This window comes from Papio anubis, chromosome 18 (assembly GCF_008728515.1).
Source record: "Papio anubis isolate 15944 chromosome 18, Panubis1.0, whole genome shotgun sequence".
Taxonomy (NCBI): domain Eukaryota; kingdom Metazoa; phylum Chordata; class Mammalia; order Primates; family Cercopithecidae; genus Papio; species Papio anubis.
The window spans coordinates 53900386-53922493 of record NC_044993.1 but is presented as its reverse complement, the minus strand read 5'-3'; the positions used below and the strand labels follow the sequence as shown (position 1 = coordinate 53922493).

The window sequence follows — 22108 nt, the reverse complement described above, 5'->3', positions numbered from 1 at the left end:
AGATCGAGACCAGCCTGGCCAACATGGTGAAACCCCATCTCTACTAAAAATACAAAAATTAGCTGGGTGTGGTGGTGCATGCCTGTAGTCCCAGCTACTCGGGAGGCTGAGGCTGAGGCAGGAGAATCGCTTGAACCCGGGAGGTGGAGGTTGCAGTGAGTCAACATCACGCCACTGCACTCCAGCCTGGGCGACAGAGAGAGACTCTGTCTCAAAACAATAATAAATATAAAAGAAATTTCATTATAGCCAGTGGAGCTCCCCCAGGGAGTGAATAGAAGCATCTGATCCCTCTCAGTTTCCTTGTGATAGGAATAGAAGTTACCAAAGCAAACACTGCAGAATTGGATAGTGCTTTATTTCAGGGAAATATAAAGGGAAATGAATGCTATTATAACTTGGTATAGCAGAAGAAATGGCTAGTTTTGCTTTCCAACTACAAACATAAATGAGGATCTCAGCACTTAAGGTAAAACGCAATAAGCACAAAAGGAGAGTTCACTGGGGACTGGACTTCCTCATTTACTCTAGAAATTATGAGAACCAGCAGCAACATTCCTCGAGCATCCATCTCAACACCAAGTTCCTTTGTTCTATTTACCAGATGACCAGGAATCATAGATCAGTTTGGCTGCAACTGTGTCTTCCACTGCCATTCCTAGAATAGACAGAAATTTGGTTCACCTTTGGTCAGAACAACTTTTCCTGAAACAACCCAGGCCCCATGGCTGGCAGTTTCCTGATACGTGTCCATGTTGCCAGTGCCCATTGGAATAACAGGGACTGATACTCAGAGGTGAGTTCAGGCTTAGATGGTCTACAAAGGGGCAGAGAATATGACACTAAGAAACACCCACCAAAAAATTGTGTGTCCTTCTAAATCTAGCTCAGGGCTGAGCAAACTTATTTTTTTGAGACAGAGTCTCGCTGTCGCCCAGGCTGGAGTGCAGTGGTGTGATCTTGGCTCCCTGCAACCTCCACCTCCCAGGTTCAAGCGATTCTCCTGCCTCAGCCTTCTGAGTAGCTGGGATTATAGGCACATGCCACCAGGTCTGGCTAAATAGATATATATTTTTGTATATTTAGTAGAGTTGGGCTTTCACCATGTTGGCCGGGCTAGTTTTGAACTCCTGACCTCAGGAGATCCTGACTCCTGTCAGGTGATCCACCCGCCTCGGCCTCCCAAAGTGCTGAGCTTACAGGCATGAGCCACCAGGCCCAGCCTGAGCAAACTGTGGGCCACAGGGTCTCTACTACGATTATTCAACTCTGCCTTTAGAGTAGAAAGTACAGCCAACAGGTAAACAAAAGAGCCTGACTGTGTATCAGTGAAATTATGTATGGAACTGAAGCTTGAATTCTGTATCATTTTCCTACATCATGAAATATTTTCTCCCCCCGATCATTTGAAAATCTAAAAAACATTTCAAGCTCATAGGCCACACAAAAGCAGGAAGCCGGGTGGGTCTGGCCCACAGGCTGCAGTTTGCTGACCCTTGGTCCAGTTCGAACGCTGCATCCTTTGGCAGCTCCCCTTTGTCGTGTAGTTTTGGTAGACACCTCAACCTCTGCACCCAGCGCAGATACATAATTAGGTGCTTGATATGCATCCGTTAGGTGAAATGATGTGCCAATAAACTAATCCCCAAAAGTAAGATAGCAAAAATTGCCAGAAAGAACAAAACAAGTTTCTGCAGCATTTTGGCTCCTTAAGTGGGGGCTGGCTGACCCCTGATCTGCCATGACCTCTGAAGCTTTCAGACAAAACTGGATCCATGTGATGTCTTTGAACCAGGCTCCACATAAAGTTTTATTGCCTTTGTCTTCCAGTGCATGAGAGATTTTAAAGACATTTACCAACCTGCAAGGCATGCATACTTAACCAATGGCATGGGCTCTGGGTGGCCAGAGCACTCTTGATGCTCTGCCAGGCATTAACTCTTTTGCTGCTTGATCATGAAGTATGGAAGGTCATGAGAGGGGGACAGAGGACACTCTTTTTTTTTTTTTTTTTTTTTGAGACAGAGTCTCGCTCTGTCGCCCAAGCTGGAGTGCAGTGGCGTGATCTTGGCTCACTGCAAGCTCCACCTCCCGGATTCAAGTGATTCTCCTGCCTCAACCTCCCTAGTAGCTGGGATTGCAGATGTACACCACCACGCCTGGCTAATTTTTGTATTTTTAGTAGAGACAGAGTTTCATCATGCTGGCCAGGCTGGTCTCAAACTCCTTAGCTCAAGTGATCTGCCCACCTCGGCCTCCCAAAGTGCTGGCATTACAGGCGTAAGCCACAGAGCTCAGCCTGTTCCCATGTACTTCTGTTTCCTTCAGTCTCATAGGGTGGAAGAGGACCTGGGGCAAGGGACAGACTGGCCACTGGGACCCCACCCTTTGTTGGGCTTCTATAAGGTACCCCATACAACTCAGGTGGTAGGGGGCTCCCCGTGGAAGCCCTCCTCAAAGCAGCAAGTGGGAGAGTAGGGAAGGAGGGAATGAACAGGGCTCAGGCTATACTTTCCATCTGACTCTCTTTCAGGTTGGGTCTCTGCCATTTCCCTTAAGGATCCTGTCTTTTAACATCTTTGTCCGCTGCCCCCTCCATCTCTGAAGGGTACCTTCTGAGTTTCATTAAGATCTGCACCTAACTGATTCATTTTATATGCACATCCCACCTAATCCTCACTGGTGACAGGTGGTGAGGAAACTGTGGCCTAGAGAGGTCAGATCACTTGCCTAAGGACACATGCCTTTGAGTGGCAGGGAAGGGACTCCGACCCAGGACTGCTGAGTTCCAGAGTTCATGGGCTTCATCACTAGGCTAAGCCATGTAAATAATTGACCTGAATGATGGAGCACAATGATTCAGCTGCAGAGTCTGGTGGTCATTCCTCTTCCCACCAATGGGTGAACCTGCCTTGTGCTCTAGTTGGATTTGTGCCCAGGGAGCAGTGGATCTTACCCAAAGACTTGAACACTGTGGTCTTCTCACAGTGGGCTGGCTTCACTCCCTTAATCACTTCTCCCAGCTCAGCAAAGATCTCGGCCTAGGAAACAAACATACGCTGACCCAGGCATGAAGCTAAAGTCTGCTCAGGGTTGACTTTTGAAGCCAGCCCAGGGAATTCCTGAGCTGGATAAGAGAGAAATTTGGTTCAAAAAAAAAATTATTCTTTGTACACTGAATGATATTAGGGAAGAGGCTGGTCCCTGAAATCCTTTTGGGGTGGCATTGGCTTTTGTGATACCATAAACACAGAGATTCAAGTTGGTGTCCAGGGAGCTGTCGTGCCAAGATCATTGTGTCAGTGAGGAAATAGACATGCTTTTATCTGAACATGCATGCCAGCAGCTCCCTTCTTGTTTTGAAGCTGATTATAACAGTAAAATGAGGCCAGAAGGTGGGCAACACAGTCTTATCGTGTTGGCCACATTGGGAAGGTTTCCAGGCTGCAAGAAGCTTCCAATCCCACTGCTTTATAGGACAGCCCAGCAAAAAAATAAAATCCATTGAGCTTCTCCTTTCAGGAACACACATGTCACCACCTATAATGCCCACATTTTTCTGCAATGGAATTAAAGAGGGTTGCAAAATGTTTAAGAGCTCCCTCCCCTACAAGGAGATGGGGTGGCTGAGGTCTCGAGCAGACCTAACTGGAAGGGAAGTTAATGAAACCCTGGGATTCAGGTGAGGCCAGCCCAGTGGCAGCCCTGACCCGGGTCAGAAGAGCCTCACCCCTGACAACAGGACATCTCCAGACTCCTTCAGGGCAGCCTCCTGGGAATCCACGTACAGCACAGCTTCCTTCATGAGCTCATCATCCAGTTCTCTCCAGTCAGGTCGGCTGGCTCCGACAGCTAAGAGACAGCAAAACAGACCCTAAGCCCAGGATTAGTGCCAAAGGCTACTAAGAAAGCCAAAGCATAGGAGACAGGTGAACAAAGGACCCGTGAGCACACTCAGATTCAAAATACCCCCTCATCCCCCAGGCCATGCCTCTGCCAATCAGTAAGACCAAATACCTTATTAAGAAATAGGCCAGGTGTGATGGCTCACACCTGTAATCCCAGCACTTTGGGAGGCTGAGGCAGGCGGATCACTTGAGTCCAGGAGTTTGAGACTAGCCTGGCCAACATGGCAAAACTCTGTCTCTACTAAAAATACAAAAAATTACCCAGGTGTGGTGGCTCACGCCTATAGTCTTAGCTACTCTGGAGGCTGAGGCACAAGAATCGCTTGAACCTGGGAGGCAGAGGTTACAGTGAGCCAAGATCATGCCACTGCACTCCAGCCTGGGCAACAGCGTGAGGCTGCATCTCAAAGGAAAAAAATAAATAAATACTACCTACCATTTTGCCTTTCTATTCCATATCCCACGTCATTGCCAAAAGATTTTGAGACGACACAGCATTCATTTACAGGGTGTCTACTATCTGTGGGATGTTTTGCACATACTATTTATAGTTCTCACAAGTACATTTCAAAGTCTGGTTCTCACTTAACAGATGCACAAATGGAGGCTCAAAGAAGTGAAGGTGTTTGCCAAGGTAAAGGATCTGATGGGTGAATCTAGGTCTGAGAGAGCCCCTGGGCTTTCACACCTCTTCTGCTTAACGGGAGCAACAACTTCCTCACAAAAATCCCGAACCAGACACATCACTTGGAGCTTATTCACACCCTACTTTCCTCTTGATCTCCATCATTCCCATTCCTCACCCCCAACCAGTTCTTTTAATATCTATTTTTTTCTTTTTGGAGAGAGGGTCTCACTCTGTTGTCCAGGCTGGAGTGTAGTGGTGCAATCAGAACTCACCACGGGCTGGACGCAGTGGCTCACGCCTGTAATCCTAACACTTTGGAAGGCTGAGGTGGGTGGATCACTTGAGGTCAGGAGTTCAAGACCAGCCTGGCCAACATGGTGAAACCCTGTCTCTACTAAAATACAAAAATTAGCGGGGCATGGTAGCACATGCCTGTAATCCCAGCTACCTGGGAGGCTGAGGCGGGAGAATCTCTTGAACCTGGGAGTCGGAGATTGCAGCAAGCCAAAATTGCGCCATTGCGCTCCAAACCAGGTGACAGAGCGAGACTCCATCTCAAAAAACAAACAAACAAAAACTCACCACAGCCTCAAACTCCTGAGCGCAAGTGATCCTCCCGCCCTCAGCCTCCCAAACTGTTGGGACCACAGGCATGTGCCACTGTGCCCCTTTCCCTCTCCTCACCCCGGATTCTCTCTTAACTCATGACAAAAAAAAAAAAAAAAAAAAAAAAGCCCAGTGTCAGGGTCATGGAGAAGTCTTGGCAGAAAGAAAACTGACTTCATCCTGGCCTGAACTATCCGCATCCTCTGTGGATGGAGTCCAGGACCAGAATGATGAATCCAAGGTGTTGCGCCCCCTAGGGCACTGGGACACAGGAGAATGCAGAGGCTGCCACCAAATGCCTGCAAGGCCAGGGAGGTAATGAAAATGAGCAAAGCAGGTCAGAGGGACTGGATTAGATGTGGTGGAGACTGAGGGGCGGAGAAGCCAGCAGGCCCTTCCGAAGGGGACAGCCATTGTTCAGCTCTAGCTAATCATTACCATGTGTGAATGTAGATCCACTGTTACCAGATACGCCCCAGTTGTTTTCGTAAAAGAGAAACAGGAAATCTATTTGCATATGTCACTCCTTGAGTTTTAGATCACTCTATGGTCCAAACCAAACACATGTGCTGACTGGATCCAGCCCCTGGCCGGCTAGTCTTTGAAAACTGCTATAAAGCCTTATACAAATATAAGACAGCATTTATATGCCTTCTTCCACTGCCGCCCAGTTTTCTCCCTTTGTTCCCTCCCGTTCTGTTCTCCTTCATTCTAATTTCCAAAGACAGTTGTGTAAAAATGTCCATCTTGAAGGTTGTTTGTGCAGAGAGTTCTATAGAACAAAAGCACTAGCTAAGGAAGCTTGTAAATAAATCATAAGCTGGTGGGAACAAAATCCCCCTTTCTCAGGCCACTCCTTCTCACTGGACCCTTTCCCCCGCACAACCACTGCTTATGAGCGGGGCAAGTTCTCAAAGGGTTGTGTGAGGTCACTCAGGCGGAGGGAGGTAGGCCAGGCAGTGAAGAGAGAGAGGCCTGATTCAGACAAGGCTCTGGCTTGGCTATGATGAGGCTAAATGAGTGAGGGTCGAAGACAGGCTGACAGGGTGTCGGGGCAGGAGGAAGGAGGCGTGGGGGAGGTTGGAACTGGGCCTGTCACTCCGCCGAGCTGTAAACTAAGTAGAATCTGTTGGTGTTTCCCTGTTGTCTGCGCTTGTGACACATTTTTCTTAAATGTATGTGTTGCCTCTGTGAACACATAAACCAATCTTGTCCCTGGGCCAGGAAAGCAGAAGAGATGCCTTGACTCAAAATCAAGTCAGCCCTTCCTGGAGAATGATTCCAAGCGAGAGAGGGATCCAACACAAGGGAGATTCTCTGTGGATGGATGTGAGGATGGAGAGTCCATATGACAGGGAATTTGGGTCTTCTCTGGGAGCTGAGAATGGCCCCAAGGAAAGGGGCTCCCCCATCCTCCAACGTAAGCAACTGAATCCTGCCACACCATGGGAGCCTGCAAGAGGACCCCTGAGCATGAGATGAGATTGCAGCCTGGGTGTCACCCAATTTATTTTTTCGTGAGACTTTGCGCAGAGGATCCAGCTACCTACGCCCGGTCTCCTGAACCACAGGAACTGTGAGATGATAATAATGTGTTGTTTTAAGCTGGGGAAAAAAAAAAAATCAAGTCTGTCTTCCTGAAGATGCAGCTTTGGAAACCCATTTCACCATGAACTGGTTTCCCTTTGATTTCCCAAGTCCTTCCAGAAATGGTCTTATTGTCTATAAACTCAGCCCTGACTCACCTCTTACCCATTCCCTGGACCCAATCTGACCACGAGTCCCATGCTGGTGGAAATCTGAGACTTTCAAATTACTCTGATCCCTTCCTCAAACGTGCCATGTTCGCTTCCACACTCAAGGCCTTTGTATCTGCTGTTCTCTCTTGGGGACGGCTTCAGCTGATCTGATCAGCTGTTGGCATGGCTGGTTCTTCCTCTTCATTCAGCTCACAGCTCAAAACCCACAGCTTAGAGAGCTTCTCAGATAACCCAATTGAAAACACCTCTCTCTGCTTCTACCTTCCACTTCCACCACCAGCCTCTATCACCCAGGGCCTTGTTCTTTCCGGTCTCGTCTTCAGCCAGAACTATCTAATTCCTCTATGTGTTCGTTTGTTGTCTATCTCTCCTCACTGAAATTAACCACCAGGAAACCAGCGACCTTGACTGTCTGGTTATTGTGGCATCCCCAGCATCTAGAAGAGTGCCTGGCACACGGCAGAGATTCAGTCAGAATGTATGATTGAATACGTCATCATTTTACTTGGCTCTTGCCTGCTCATCTGCCCACGTGTGCAAAGCTCTTAGCGTCTGAGTTCACACCATGTGCTTGTCACTAAAACACAGGGCACCGAGACCATCTTTAAATCCTCTAGAATTTGCCTGCTCTGCTCACCAGAATTCAGTCTTCCTGTTGGAAGGCAATAATGAGTATTATTTAAAGCTTGGACTCTGAGGATAGAGTGTCTCAGTTCAAATCCCAGCTCTGCCATCAAGAACCTCTGATTTTGGGCTGGGCGCAGTGGCTCACACCTGTGATCCCAGCACTTTGGGAGGCTGAGGCGGGCAGATCATTTGAGGTCAGGAGTTCGAGACCAGCCTGGACAACATGGTGAAACCCCGTCTCTACTAAAAACACAAAAAAAGTAGCTGGGCGTGGTGGCGCGTGTCTGTAATCTCAACTACTCAGGAGGCTGAGACAGGAGGAGTCACTTTACATGGGAGGCAGAGGTTGCGGTGAGCCGAGATCATGCCAGTGCACTCCAGCCTGGGTGACAGAGTGAGACTCCATCTCAAAAAAAAAAAAAAAAGTGTGACTTTGGAAAAGTTATATAATTTCTCCATGCCTTGGTTTATCCCCCTGTAAGATGGAGTTTATTATAGTAGTTCCTGCCTTATAAGTTGGTTATAAGTATTTAATGACATTATACATAGAATAATGTCATTTAATATGCAAAGAATTATACAAAGAATTTTGGATAGCACCTGCAATAGTATTAGATATAGACCAGCCCTTGCTATAATACCCAGAGCCATCTGAAGGTCTACAGAGGCCCCAGGCACCCTCATGTCTAGAATCCCCTCTCCTGCCCCTTGTCCTGTCACACATATTAAAAAGCATATACATGTCACATAAAAAATTACAGAACAAAGGGCCGGGCGCGGTGGCTCAAGCCTGTAATCCCAGCACTTTGGGAGGCCGAGACGGGCGGATCACGAGGTCAGGAGATCGAGACCATCCTGGCTAACACGGTGAAACCCCGTCTCTACTAAAAAATACAAAAAACTAGCCGGGCGAGGTGGCGGGCGCCTGTAGTCCCAGCTACTCGGGAGGCTGAGGCAGGAGAATGGCGTGAACCTGGGAGGCGGAGCTTGCAGTGAGCTGAGATCCGGCCACTGCACTCCAGCCTGGGCGACAGAGCGAGACTCCGTCTCAAAAAAAAAAAAAAAAAAAAAAAAATTACAGAACAAAAGAAATTTAAAGTTTTATAATTCTTAGTGTTAAGAACAAATGACTCATTTAGCCTTTGTGATTTAAACTCCATCACATTTCAGAATTCAGCTGTGAATTACCATTTACCATAATTTTACATGTTATGGCTAGGCGTAGTGGCTCATACTTGTAATCAATCCCAGCACTTTGGGAGGCTGAAGTGGGTAGATTGTTTGAGGTCAGGAGTTCGAGACCAGCCTGGCCAACATGGTGAAACCTCGTCTCTACCAAAACTTACAAAAAATTAGCTGGGCATGGTGGCACATGCCTGTAGTCCCAGCTACTTGGGAGGATGAGGTGGGAGAATCGCTTGAACCCAGGAGGCAGAGGTTGCAGTGAGCTGAGATCTCGCCACTGCATTTCAGCCTGAGTGACAGAGTGAGACCCTGTCTCAAAAAAAGAAAAAAAATTTACCTTTTATAGAACATTAAATATTCATTAGTTTCAAATTTGTAATTTCCCTTTTACATTTTTTGGAGCAAATATTGTTTGTTTTTTAAGATAGAGTCTCACTCTGTTGCCCAGGCTAAAGTACAGTGGCACAATCTTGGCTCACTGCAACCTCTGCCTCCTGGGTTCATGCCATTCTTGTGCCTCAGCCTCATGAGTAGCTAGGACTAGAGGTGCAAGCCACCAGGCCTCGCTAACTTTTGTATTTTTAGTAGAGATGGGGTTTTGCCATGTTGACCAAGCTGGTCTCAAACTCCTGGCCTCAAGCAATCCACCTGCCTCAGTCTCCCAAAGTGCTGGGATTACAGGCATGAGCCACTGCACCTGGCCAAATATTGTTTTTTTCAATCTCACACATTTTCAAGGCCCTTAAATAGCTTGGGCATTCTGCATGAATAAACTAGCTCTACAGATGTAGCCGACTGGTCCAGTCTAGAGAGTAGCCTGGCCACCACCCATCATGCCTTATGGAGCCACTCTACTTACCATTGATGTGAGCCCCTGGCTTCACCCATTCACCAAACAAAATGGGCTCTGTTGCCAGGGTGACTGTGATGATCACATCTGCACCTGCCACAGCCTCCTGGACCGAAGAACAGACCTGTACCTCTCCTTGCACTGTGTCTGCAAACTTCTCTGCATTTTCTTTGGTGCGGTTCCATATCCTCACCTTCATTGGGAGTAACAAGAAGGACACTAGTGCCATTTTTTGGCTGCTTATGCTACACTGAGCCCAGGGATGCAAAGGGAAAGTTGAACCACTCTGAGATAGGGGCTGATGGTTATCTAAATCACTCCTAAATCATTCCCCATGGAGAATGGACATTTGATCAGGGGTACAGCATTAACTTAGACATCTGGCCAGGTATTTGAAAATGAGCATTCTCTACCACTTTCCCCGTTTAAAAAGGGTAGAAGTATTTCACTTCTAGGCCAAGATGCACAGCCTCAATAGCTAAATAGCTATTATATATTAATAGCATAATAATTAGCAGAGCAAGTTCTGGAGCCAGGTAGGCTTGGAACCAATCTCTGCTACTTCCTGAAATTGCTTCATGTCATTCAGCCTCAGTTTCCACGTCTGTAAAATGGAAGTGATAACTGGCAAAGTCTGTGTGGAACTCACACTTTATGTCTGAGACCCTGTAAAGGAGTTGTAATGGGTGCGAGATTCATACAAAGGATTATTTATGACAATGTTTTTCATGGAATGACTTGATTGGTGAAGGATACTTAGGAAATTCAAGATCAGAAGAGTTTGAAGGTAAATGGCACAGCCAATGAAAAGGCCAAGAATGGTAGCTGCAGCTGGAATCCTGAAAGCTGCTGGGGTTAGGGGGTGGGACAGTGGCCTCGCCAGGAGCTGGGGACTTGCCGACTTGCTTGACAGGTTCCAATGTTTGGGTCAAGGGCTTGTCACCCGTCAACTGAAAATAAGGCCTACAGAATTTCTTATAAGGGAATATAATACATACAGAAACAAACTTTATGCCTAAGCATGTTCACCAAGCAAGGTGAAAAACAGAACATTTTGCCCAGCCAGAAGTGCATGGTTAACCTCTTCATCCTTCTTAATAGAAGACTATGCAAATTTTATGTAAAAATTAGATAACCTGAAAAGTGATGTTAGAACATTCAGTAAGAGAGGATATAAAATGGTGCGTATCTAACATTACTAACACTATGTTATAAAAAGCTGAAGAGGAAAGATCAGAGAACATTAACTGCCTTTGAAAACAGATAAAAGGGCATTTTTCTTTTGTTTTCTTCTTGTATTAAAAGTAATGGCAACCGGGCACAGTGGCTCATGCCTGTAATCCCAGAACTCTGGGAGGACAAGGCAGGTGGATCACCTGAGGTCAGGAGTTTGAGACCAGCCTGGCCAACATGGTGAAACCCCGTCTCTACTAAAAAATACAAAAATTAGCCAGGTGTGGTGGTGGGCACCTATAATCCAAGCTACTGGGGAGGCTGAGGCCCAAGAATCACTTTAACCCGGGAGGTGGAGGTTGCAGTGAGCCGAGATGATGCCACTGCACTCTAGCCTGGGCGACGGAGCAAGATTCCATCTCAAAAAAACAAACAAACAAAAAACAAACAAACAAAAAAAACTGCAATTACTTTTGCACTCATCTAATTTTAAGTCTATATTTCCCAAGGCAGTGGTTTTATTTTCATCATTAAATCATACTTTAAATCTGCTCCATCCCTTTCATACACACACATAAAATAAGATAGCATCAAACATTCCCGGGGGAAGCATGAGCCGCAGAGAAGGGAAGGTGGACCAGTATGGAGACTGCAAAAGAGAGAGGCTGTGGCTTACTGGTCTCCACATCTCTTCCCACCCAGTTTCTTGATCCATAACCTTGAATACTTAAAAACTCTGGATTCTCCTAAGAAAAACATAATAGACAGGGGCTAAAAGGACAACTGAATGTATACAAGAGGTATAAAACAATCCTTTAACCGAGTAAGCTTGCTGTATCCTCAGACAAATGCCCTGTGAACTGAGGACTGGAAACAGATAACCAGATCTTTCCCCAACTCTTATCATCCATCCCCTTCTGGGAAGTCATGAAGATACAACAATGGTCTAGGTGGGGCTCACAACGTAATTATTTCAGAATAACCTGTGGTGCAGTGAAGGAGTACAGACAGCTCAAGGACCACCCGCTTCCCTCTTCTCTCCCACCCCCGCCCCGGGACTTACCTCCTTAAAGGAGAACTGCTCTGTGAAGATCTCATAGTGGCTGTAGGCCTGGACCCCAGCTCCAAGGATGCACAGCACTTCACTGCTGGGGGGTTTCAGAAACTGTGAGAGAGAAATGAAGTGGCAAAGGTCAAGGGAGACCCTAGCAGATAGGTACAAAACTAAGACGGTTTGAGTATCAAATGACTTCTGCCCTCTCTTCTGCCTCCCTCAAGAGCTTGCAGGCAATCAAGAGAATTCCCTTTTGTGTCTTAGTTTCCCCTGCGTCGAGTGGGAAGAGAAGGAAGAAGGCTTCACTGAACAGCTAATGTATGCCAATGCTTTACCCCCATGATCTCATTTAGTCTAGACATTGGCCCTATGAGATGGGGACTCCTATTATCTTCTTCTTACAGATGAAGAGACTGAGGTCCAGAAAGGTGAACTTGCTCTGGGTCTTACAACTATTTTATAAATTTATTTATTTATTTATTATTTATTTGTTTATTTTGAGACGGAATCTCGCTCTGTCACCTAGGCTGGAGTGCAGTGGCACGATCTCGGCTCATTACAACCTCTGCCTCCTGGGTTCCAGTGATTCTCCTGCCTCAGCCCCCCAGGAGCTGGGATTACAGGTGTGCACCACCATGACCGGCTAATTTTTGTATTTTTGATAGAGATGGGGCTTCACCATGTTGACCAGGCTGGTCTCAAACTCCTGACCTCAGGTGATCTGCCCATCTCGGCCTCCCAAAGTGCTGGGATTACAGGCGTGAGCCACCGTGCCCAGCTGGGCTTTACAGCTATTAAAGAGCACAGTGGGGATCTAAAGTCACATCTTCCATACCCCAAAGCCCATGTCCTTTCTTCTATGCCATTGTGTCTCAGGTGCATGCTCAGCCATACCCACTTCTCAGAGCTCTGAGCTGCTTCTAAGAGCTGCCTGGATGCTGTGAGCCCTTCCTTCCCAGGGTTCTACCTATATTTGCCAGGCACACTCTGTTGATGCTTTCATAGCCTCTGTCTTCCTCTAAAGACGAATGTAAAATTAGCATCTGTGGCACCTCCTGAGGGTGTCTGTGTTTGAGAGCAGGGTTCTGTGATCAGCTCATGTCCAGTGCCACCTCTCCAATGAGGCCTTTGTGGCCTCCTTGATAGAATGCACGAGGCCATAGCCTTATTTGTTTGTAGATTTTCTTCTACAGGCCTTTAAGCCCCATGAGGACAGAGGTAGTCTTATTTGCACAGAATTGGTACACACCTACTATGACCTACAAGAGGTAGCACTGGGCTTCTCAACCTTGGTACTACTAACACGTGGGCTGGACAATTCTTTGTTGGGGAGGGGCGCCATCCTGGGTATTACAGGATGTGCAACAGTATCTCTGGTTTCTATCCATTAGATGTTAGTAGCATTTTCCACCCCTTGAAGTTGTGGGAACTAAAAATGTCTGCGCAACTCCTAAATGTCTCTGGAGCAGGTGACAAACTCATGCTCAGTGGAGAAGCACTGGCATAGAGGAAAGATATCACTTGGCCCTCAACATCGTATATATTAAATAAAACCCTCTTCTGCCTTTTCTCTATTTCATTTAGTAAACTTTGAGTTCCCTGGGGTCTGTTCTTTCATACAATGCTACTCACTGGAATTCTGGAGTATAATATTTAAAAAGTGAAAAATCTTCTTAACTACTAATTACTAGCAAAATGTCATCTCTGAAATATTAGGAATTAATTTTATCTCCTGCAGCTACCGAAGGAGAGATACCATTCTGTGCCATAAAATATAGTTCGACGTCTCTGATTTGAAAAGGTTTCAAAATGATAATATCCACAAGACTAGAAATCTTATGTTTCTGTCTGATAAGGATAATTAGATGATTTTTTTCCCTTAATTGTTACCATTTTCTTCTGTTCTCAGTTAATATGAATCTATTCTTGCAAGTACAGCTGAGCTTCAGAAATTGTTACAGTATCCCATAAAAATAACCTTCAATTTCCTAAACTAAATGTGTAATTCTGATTGGTTCTCTTACTTGATAATTTGTTGCCCTGGTAATAGTGTGATAATTGATATTTTTTAAAAATTTTCTTTTTTTGAGACAGTCTCGCTTTGTTGCCCAGGCTGGAATGCAGTGGTGTGATCTCAGCTCACTGCAACCTCTGCTTCCTGGGTTCAAGTGATTCTCGTGCCTCAGCCTCCTGAGTAGCTGGGATTACAGGCATGCACTACCACGCCTGGCTAATTTTTTTTTTTTTTTTTTTTTTGTAGAGATGGGATTTCGCCATGTTGGCCAGGCTGGTCTCGAACTCCTGACCTCAAGTGATCCACCTGCCTCGGCCTCCCAAAGTGTTGGGATTACAGGTGTAAGCCACTGCACCCAGTCAACTTTTAATGATACGTTTATAAGATTTATTAAATAGCATTAGTGGCACTTCAATCTTTTCTCATAAGCATGTAGGTTAAGTACATGTATATGAATCTGCTAGGTTTCTCATTTAAAGAGTCTGAAAGTCTGTTTCATTTGCATTTTCCAAGGCCTTGCGTGGTCTGGCCCTCCCATCTGTATAGTCCTCTCTCATACCATCATGCCATGTTCCCCTGTACTTCCTGTCTTCCAGCCATACTGGCTTCCTTGCAGCTTCCCAAGCTCATGTACTTCCTCCAACCACAGGGCCTTTGCATGAATTAATTCCTCGCCATAGGATGCCAGGCTTCTTTGTCCCCTCTGCCCCTCACAAGTAACTCCTGTTATCCTTCAATCCTAGCTCAAATATCCCTTACAGAGGCACAGCCACAGACTAGATCAAGACATAACTGCTTTACACTCTCATAGCACTTGTCAGCATTGTAGTTTCATATTTATTGGCATAATTTTTTTTGTTTGTTTGTTTTGAGACTGAGTCTCACTCTGTCGTCCAGGCTAGAGTGCAGTGGTGTGATCTCCGCTCACTGCAACCTCCGCCTCCAGGATTCAAGCGACTCCCTTGCTTCAGCCTCCCCAGTAGCTGGGATTACAGGCACCCGCCACCATGCCCAGCTAATTTTTTTTTTCTTTTTTTTTTGTCTATTTAGTAAAGATGGGGTTTTGCCATGTTGGCCAGGCTGGTTTTGAACTCCTGACCTCAGGTAATCTGCCTGTCTCAGTCTCCCAGAATGCTGGGATTACAGGTGTGAGCCACTACACCCAGCCTGTTGGTGTGATCTTTGGACTATATCTTGTCTCCCCCACTGGACCCTGTACTACATGAGGGCAGGTATTATATCTGGTTTTGCTTACTCCATGCTGAGCATAGAACCTTGCACTTGGTGGACACTCAAATATTTGTTGAATAAATGCATGTCAGTGCTAAACCCTGATACATACTGTCACCTTGAGAAAACATATCAGTCTTCAATGAAGCTTATGTGAGACCCAAGCACAAAAAATGTATTATGTTCATCAGACCCTAGAGCTCCCTATACTTATTCTCCCCCACAAAAGCCCTAAATAAAAGAGAAATGGTGGACAAGATTCAAGGCAACAAGTAAAATAGACCCTTTGTTCCTTATTGAAAGTGTTCATCTGAGCCCCTGGAAATAAAGCTGTGAAGTTTCAGCCTAAACTTTGAAGTGTCTAAACTTTGAAGTGTCAACCCGAGGCTTCCTGATTCTTCTGGGAGCACAGATTTTTATTAATGCAACAAAGCAGTGTTATTGCAGGCTGGGTCTACCAAAAGTGTGGTTTCCAGACCTGGTTGATCCTTACACTCTGTGTTTTGATTCAGTAGGCATGGGAATTTGAGTTTTTAAAAACTTCCCTAGCTAATGCTGCTGCATAGCTTGCTTATGTTGGAGACTTCTCATCTGGGCCAAGACCATGTGGCCTCAAAAGAACCCACAGGCATCTGGTTGTATGACTTCAGGAAATCCAAGTTTCTATTCTTTGCTGCGTAAAATGAAGCCATTAATACTTTCCCTGCCTTCCTCACAGAAACTCATAGTCCAGACAAAGGGCTGGAAATGATTCTGAAAAAGACTAAAGCTCTTTATAAATGACAGGCAGTAATACGAGATTCATTCTGTTCCCAACCAGCAAACATAGCAAGGAGTCCTTGATTACTTGAGTCAGGTCTGGATATAACTAAAAACCAGTTCATTGAGGTGGGTGCTGTTGGTCTACTCCCTTCGTATACAATTACCAGATTAATCCTTCCATTCTTCCCCCCACCCCTCCAGCAGGTACCTAGAAAACTTTGAGATACAACCCGAACACCTGGTCTTTGCTGCTACACCTTTCCCTGGGTTACCATGTTCCCTTTATAATAACTTAGGAAAACCAGTGTCCCAAGACCTTGTACTTCCACATTTAACGTGAAAGACTCCAGATTCCAATCGTTCCCACAAACACCCTGTTTTCTAAGCCTGATCCTCTTAACTCTAACTTCTAAAAATGCTGTTTTTCTTATAGGATGACTTGACATTGCTCGGGAGCATCATCACCCCCATTGCTTACCATTCCCTCTGCCCGGAGCGCCGCTCCGCGTTTCCACATGGTTCACTAACTCACTGCTTTCAGCTTTGACTCAAATGTCACCTTCTCAGCGAGGTCTTTCTTGGATAATGTAAAATGTGACACCTTCTCCCATACTCTCACTTCTGCTTTATCTTCATCTTTCTAACATGTTATGTGACTTTTTGGGTTGTTGTTGCTTTTATTTTTTAGCAAATTCTAAGCACACTATTAATCATTTATTAATATGTGCTAATTATTTAATTATATATTATTTATTACTATTTAACACATTATTAAACTCAAAAGGTTTTTTTGTTGTTGTTTGTTTGTTTTGTTTTGTTTTTTAAGACAGAGACTCACTCTGTTGCCCAGGCTAGAGTGCAGTGGCTCGATCTTGGCTCACTGCAACCTCCATCTCCTGAGTTCAAACGATTCTCCTGCCTCAGCCTCCCGGGTAGCTGGGATTACAGGCACCCGCCACCAAGACCAGATAATTTTTGCGTTTTCACAAGAGACAAGGTTTCACCATGTTGACCAGGCTGGTCTCCAACTCCTGACCTCAAGTGATACTCCTGCCTCAGCCTCCCAAAGTGTTGGGATTACAGGCGTTAGCCACTGAACCCGGCCTGTGTTTCCCTTTTTATTGATATTGTCTACCTCCCCTATGCGTGCCCCTCTGTTTTGCTCACTGCCATTTCCCTAGCATTTAGAACAGCGCCTGACACAGGATAGGAGCTCACTCAATACTTGTCGAATGAATACACGGATCTGGCTTAGCTCTGTTCAGTTCACTCTGCCTCTTGTGTAGTACTAGCTTTGGTCTATGGGATAATCATACTGTCTTACCAGGGGCAATGTGGTACAGGGACAAGAAGCCAGTCCTGGAAGCCAGAGAGGTCAGGTATTAAATTCTTACTCTAGCACTTGTGAGCTGTGTGATCCTGGGCAATTCACAGAACCTCTCTGAGCCATATTCCTTGACCTGGAAGGTGGAGAGAATTTCTCATTTCTATTCTTCAAGACTGATGGGAAGATTGAGAATTATGCACGTATGGTACTTGGAATCTGGTCATGCACATTAAATGGTAGCTAATAATTTCATGAATTACTGTGCTCACCTGATATATCTGACATCTGGAGTTCCAGCTATGTCCAACAGGAAACCAAAATAAGTTCCCCACTTCTCCTTTAGTCTCTCAAGATTGAGATACCAGACCCCACCCAACAGCTCACCTTCATAGTACAGCCAGCCATTCATCTTACCTTGGTGGCAATGGCAGAAACCGCAGCTGTTCTCTTTGCAGTTATGACATTTCCATCCATGACCTTGGAGGAAAGGAGAGACAGTGAGCAAGGGGCATCCCTGTCCACTACTTAAATTAGAAGAAACAGTTCTAAAATATTAGCCTAGGAAGTTTTATAGCATCCTACAAACAGCATGGTTTTCGTGTCAGCCCTGGATCCGATTCCTCCACTTAAGAGATATGCAACTTTGAACAAACACTTTAATCTTTAAGCACTGGTTTCCTCACCTGTAAAAACAAAGATAATGCCAGCCATTCAGAGGGTTATTGTGAGGATTAAATGCACTGGCTTATCTGGAAACATCTAGCACATGCTGAGCCCTCAAGAACTATCATTTTCTTTTCTTGCCCTAGGATTCTCAAAACACCAAATTAAGAAGGAACTTGAGAGAGAAGGTTGCCGTTTGACATTTGGACAAGGGTCATGAAACTCTTAGTGGCTCTCTGTTCCTGCTGTACATGTGGAAAGCTTCGTGAAGATGCTCAGATACCACCCTTAGATTAACCCAGTCTGTATCTCTTCTAGGAGTCAGACCCAGACAGCCCAGGTGATTCTGATACACAGCGAAGGTTGAAAATTATGCCTTGCTAGTAACAGCCACCCTCTGCACCCTTCTCTGTTTATAAGTTATTCATCTCAGCTGACCACCAAAAAATAGGCATCATCAACCTCATTTTACAGATGAGGAAGTGAATCACCAAGTTACTGAACAGATTCAGCTGTCATCTAGTTTCAAAGTCTCGGGTTCTACCCCCCTGGGGAACTGCTGTTGGCAGGTATATGAATGCCGTCTCCATTGGATGAGTTGGGAAGAGCTAGATATTCTCAAAGGAGTGTTGAACAGCCAGATTCTTTGGCGATCCAGAAATTCAGGGGAAAAGGAAGGACGTTGTAAGACCCAGCTTGGAGTGCACAGACCACAAGAGTTAACTATCAGACCTAGGATTGATTCTTGAGTCTTTCACTAACCAGCTGTGTGACCTCAAGCAAAGTGACTATACTTACCTGAGCCTCGAGGACCTCAACAGAAATTGAGGGGAAGGAGAGTTAATAAAAACACCCATAGAGGAATTTTTCAGAATTGAATGTGATCAGTGTCTCCTTCTTGACACATAAGTGCCCAATATATGGCAGTTAAAATGGCAGTGGTCTTAGGAGAGTCTGGACCTATGGACCATTGACTTAGACTGAGCAGCTCTGAAGTCCAGCCATGCTAATTGTTGGTTACATAGACCTCAGTAAGTTGAACATGGTTGTTCTGACTCAGTTTCCTCATCTATAAAGTGTAAGTAATCATATTACCCATCTCATAGAATGGCTTTAAGAGGATTAACAAATGTGAAATGTTTAGAACAGTGCCTGACACTTTAAAAAAGTACTCCATAAACGAGAGCTACTGCTACCTTTTGATACTATGATTAGATATTAAAACAGGTCACACCGTATACCCCTCTGAAAAGGCTTGCAAGGATTACAGAACACCCCCTTCTTTTCCATGTTGACAAGGATTCAGTAAGTAAATCTTCCCTTGGCTAATGGGTTCCTTCAAGCTGTGTATTTGGGGTAACTGAGTATAGGACAAGGACATATGCAAGAATGACAAGATTATTATTTCCACACTGTCACATGCTTGAGGCAGCAGTGGGCGCTGGTGCTGTGTTATGCATCTTCAGGCAGTCCTAGAAATAGATGCATGAACACAGATAACCTTCACTGTTGCTGGTATCCAGTCACTTGCAGAGGGACACATGTAGTCACAATCAAGACTCCCCCTGCTTGTGGAGAACTCACTTTTGAACTTAAATCTGGGCCCAGGGGCCCCATTCCACCCCGGGACAGGAAGTTGCTCACCGCCAGCAGGGTGCCATTGCTGGGCTCAAAGAGTAGCACAGTAGCTTGGTGGGAGGGGACGACCGAGGTGATGCCGCGGTCCTCGTAGAAGGTGACCAACTTGGTGGTCAGGGCATCCTCTGCAGCACTGTAGGCGGGCATGACCCCCAGGTAGCTACAAGGAGAGAGGGAGCAGCTTCAGCCCGTTTCCATCAATGCTGGGGTCTCTTAGAAAGTACCCATATACCCTCCTTTCTCTTTCCTTCGTCACGGCCCCACTGGCCCTCTCCCAGCCCCCGCATCCCTCTGCCCTTCCCTTAGACACTATGCATAGTATGTTCAGAAGTCTGACTCTGGATCAGAAAACCATTCCAGCTCTGCCACTTAGTAGCTGTGTAAGCCTAGGTAAGTCACTTAACCTCTCTGAGTCTCAGTTTTCCATCAATAAAACGGTGGCATCAATATCTCCCCAGGTGGAGAGTGCGCTGAAATAAACAAGGTAACACCCGTAAAGCTCCCACTTAGCACACCGGGTAGCGCCTATTAAAAGTGGCAGCTGTTAGCAACAATTAGTCAAGCCGTCTCTTCCGTTCTTCCACCGCTCCTCTTCCTGCTCCTCCTCTTCCCCCTTTCCAGTTTCTCCTGCCCCTGGCCCCGATCCTCCTCACTCACCCCCTGTGCTTGGTCACCGGCACCACGGTGCGCACGGGCTGCATGACCCCTCCTTCGGGACCGCTGGAGAAGTTGGCCAGGGCCGTCTCTAGAGGCGGGATGAGGAGGCTGGAGCTGCGGAGGTGTTCCTCCACCTCGGCCGCGCTCAGGAACGCTGGTACGCGGTTCATCTCGCCACCTGCCTTCTAACCTCAGTCTCCGCACCGCGATCCACGTACCCTCGGCTGTGCCCTATATGAGCGCGCCCGCTGCGCTGCGGAGCCGCCTGCTGGTCACAGCCCAGCCTCTGGGGGCGGAGCAACCCCACCCCGCCCCGCCAGCTCTCTCCTCCCCCTTCACCCACCTCGACCCCTAAGGGTGGGCGAGATGGGTCCCTTTCAGCGACGGATTCCCCAAGATGGGCATCGAGGTGGCGTGCTGGGAGTCAATATTGTTCAGTCCACTTTCTCAGTTCTTATAATCAGCTGTAGCCACATTCCTTGACTTTTGCATCCTACCTAACCCCTGCCCATTAACTCGCTTTTTGCTGCTGTCTAGGTCACCGTGCCTGGGAAAGAATGGACAGGGAAAACGGTAATGGGGCTCCTTTATTTCTTAAATTACTGCCTACTGCTAGGAGATAAAAGGAGACGGAGGCTTATTTAAATTTTTTTTTCCCCCTTTTAATTCTGTCCCCATCTGGAGTCTCTTATCCTAGTCTTCCACCCACCTGTACCCCCAGATGTCTGGTCTTTGATTGCTAAGAATGCACAATTTTCTCACGGGCTAACCAACCTAACAAACCTTCACCTTTAAAGGGGGAAGTTTGCAGAGCAGGGTGTAATCGTTTCCATCTCACGAAAAGCCAAATTGCAGGATCTTTTCTTCAAGGAGTTTTTACCTGAGATGGGGAAATAAAATTCGAAACAAATGATGTAAAGCTTAAGGCAATAAATCCAAGCCATCAAATCAGTAATAGGAAAAGTAAGTTAATTCAAAGAAAAGAGAGATTATTTTGACCTGGAGTGGTTAGATAAGGGCTTCATGAAAGAGTGAGGGCGAAACGAAGGTCTGAAATAATAATAGTGATGACAACAATGGTAACATCAGGTTACTGATCTTTACTATGTACCAGATACTGCACCATGCACTTTATGTATCTTATCTCATTTAATTATACAACAACCTCTAAGGTAGGGGGGTGTTGTTATTAGTTTTACTGTCCATTGGAGGCTCTGAGAAGGGAAGAAATTTAGTTCAAGATCATCCACCAAGTCAGCAGAGGAGTTGGCTTTGCCCCTTGGTTGGACTTCAGAATTATATTCCTAATCATTAAGCTACTTTGGCAGAAAGAGAGGAAGAGGGCATTACGGGCCAAATAAAGCCCTGGGGTGTAAGGCAAGTTGAAAAACTCTGGGAACAGTGAGTTGCCAGACGTGTTAGGCTGGAATAAGTTACTGAGGTCTAGGAGGATCAGGAGATAAAACTGAGAACAATGCTTGGAGTCAAGCAGCTAAGAATGGTGATTCCTAGGAAAGAAATCACATGCTTCAAGAGAATAAGCATTTAGAAAGATGGATCTTCTGCCAACGTGTAGGATGGAACAGATGAGCGAGAGCAGAGCCTGGGAGACAGGTCAAGAGGCAGGACTGCTTAAGTTGTGCTTTGTGGTATTTTGGTTGGAAGCTACACAGAACATTTTGTAGGAAATGGTCACATCATGATAAAAGACAGTGGATGAGTAAGTGTCAAAATCAGTACCAATGAAACGAGAAATTGTACATAATGTGTTTAGCAACAGTGCTGGGCACAGAGTAGCCACATAATAAGTGAACACTTACATTAGAGAGAGAGAGAGAGAGAGAGAGAGAGAGACACTGGTGGTTGGGAAAAGCTGGTTTCAATGCACAATTTTGTTTCTTCAGTTCACCATCCCTAGAAATTTATGCCCAGAGCCGCTGGGCTTATAGAAATGTTTCTGGCCCATTATGTGTGTTATTAGCATCATTATTACATAACACTTATTGGGTTTAGAAAGCACAGAGAT

At 45.9% G+C, this 22108-nt stretch overlaps 1 protein-coding gene across 1 annotated transcript; it reads right to left on the bottom strand.

The window, feature by feature from the left end:
• Positions 1-337: 337 nt before the first annotated feature.
• CRYM (crystallin mu) lies at positions 338-21161 on the bottom strand. Its single transcript, XM_003916647.3, has 8 exons — positions 20083-21161; positions 19432-19585; positions 17539-17601; positions 11801-11902; positions 9574-9757; positions 3731-3852; positions 2957-3041; positions 338-658 (listed from the first exon to the last, which is right to left on the bottom strand). Exons 1-8 carry the CDS (start codon positions 20250-20252, stop codon positions 594-596), a joined length of 945 nt encoding a protein of 314 aa, XP_003916696.1. The 5' UTR covers positions 20253-21161; the 3' UTR covers positions 338-593.
• Positions 21162-22108: the final 947 nt, after the last annotated feature.

What these genes read in the sequence shown, in the direction of transcription:
- CRYM (XM_003916647.3), bottom strand. Translation starts at nt 20,252, where the DNA reads ATGAACCGCGTACCAGCGTTCCTGAGCGCGGCCGAGGTGGAGGAACAC. An exon ending in TTTCTGCCATTGCCACCAAG is followed by an intron (nt 11,903 to 17,538) that starts GTAAGATGAATG and finishes TCTCTCTCACAG; the next exon opens with TTTCTGAAACCCCCCAGCAG. An exon ending in AGCAGTTCTCCTTTAAGGAG is followed by an intron (nt 9,758 to 11,800) that starts GTAAGTCCCGGG and finishes CTCCCAATGAAG; the next exon opens with GTGAGGATATGGAACCGCAC.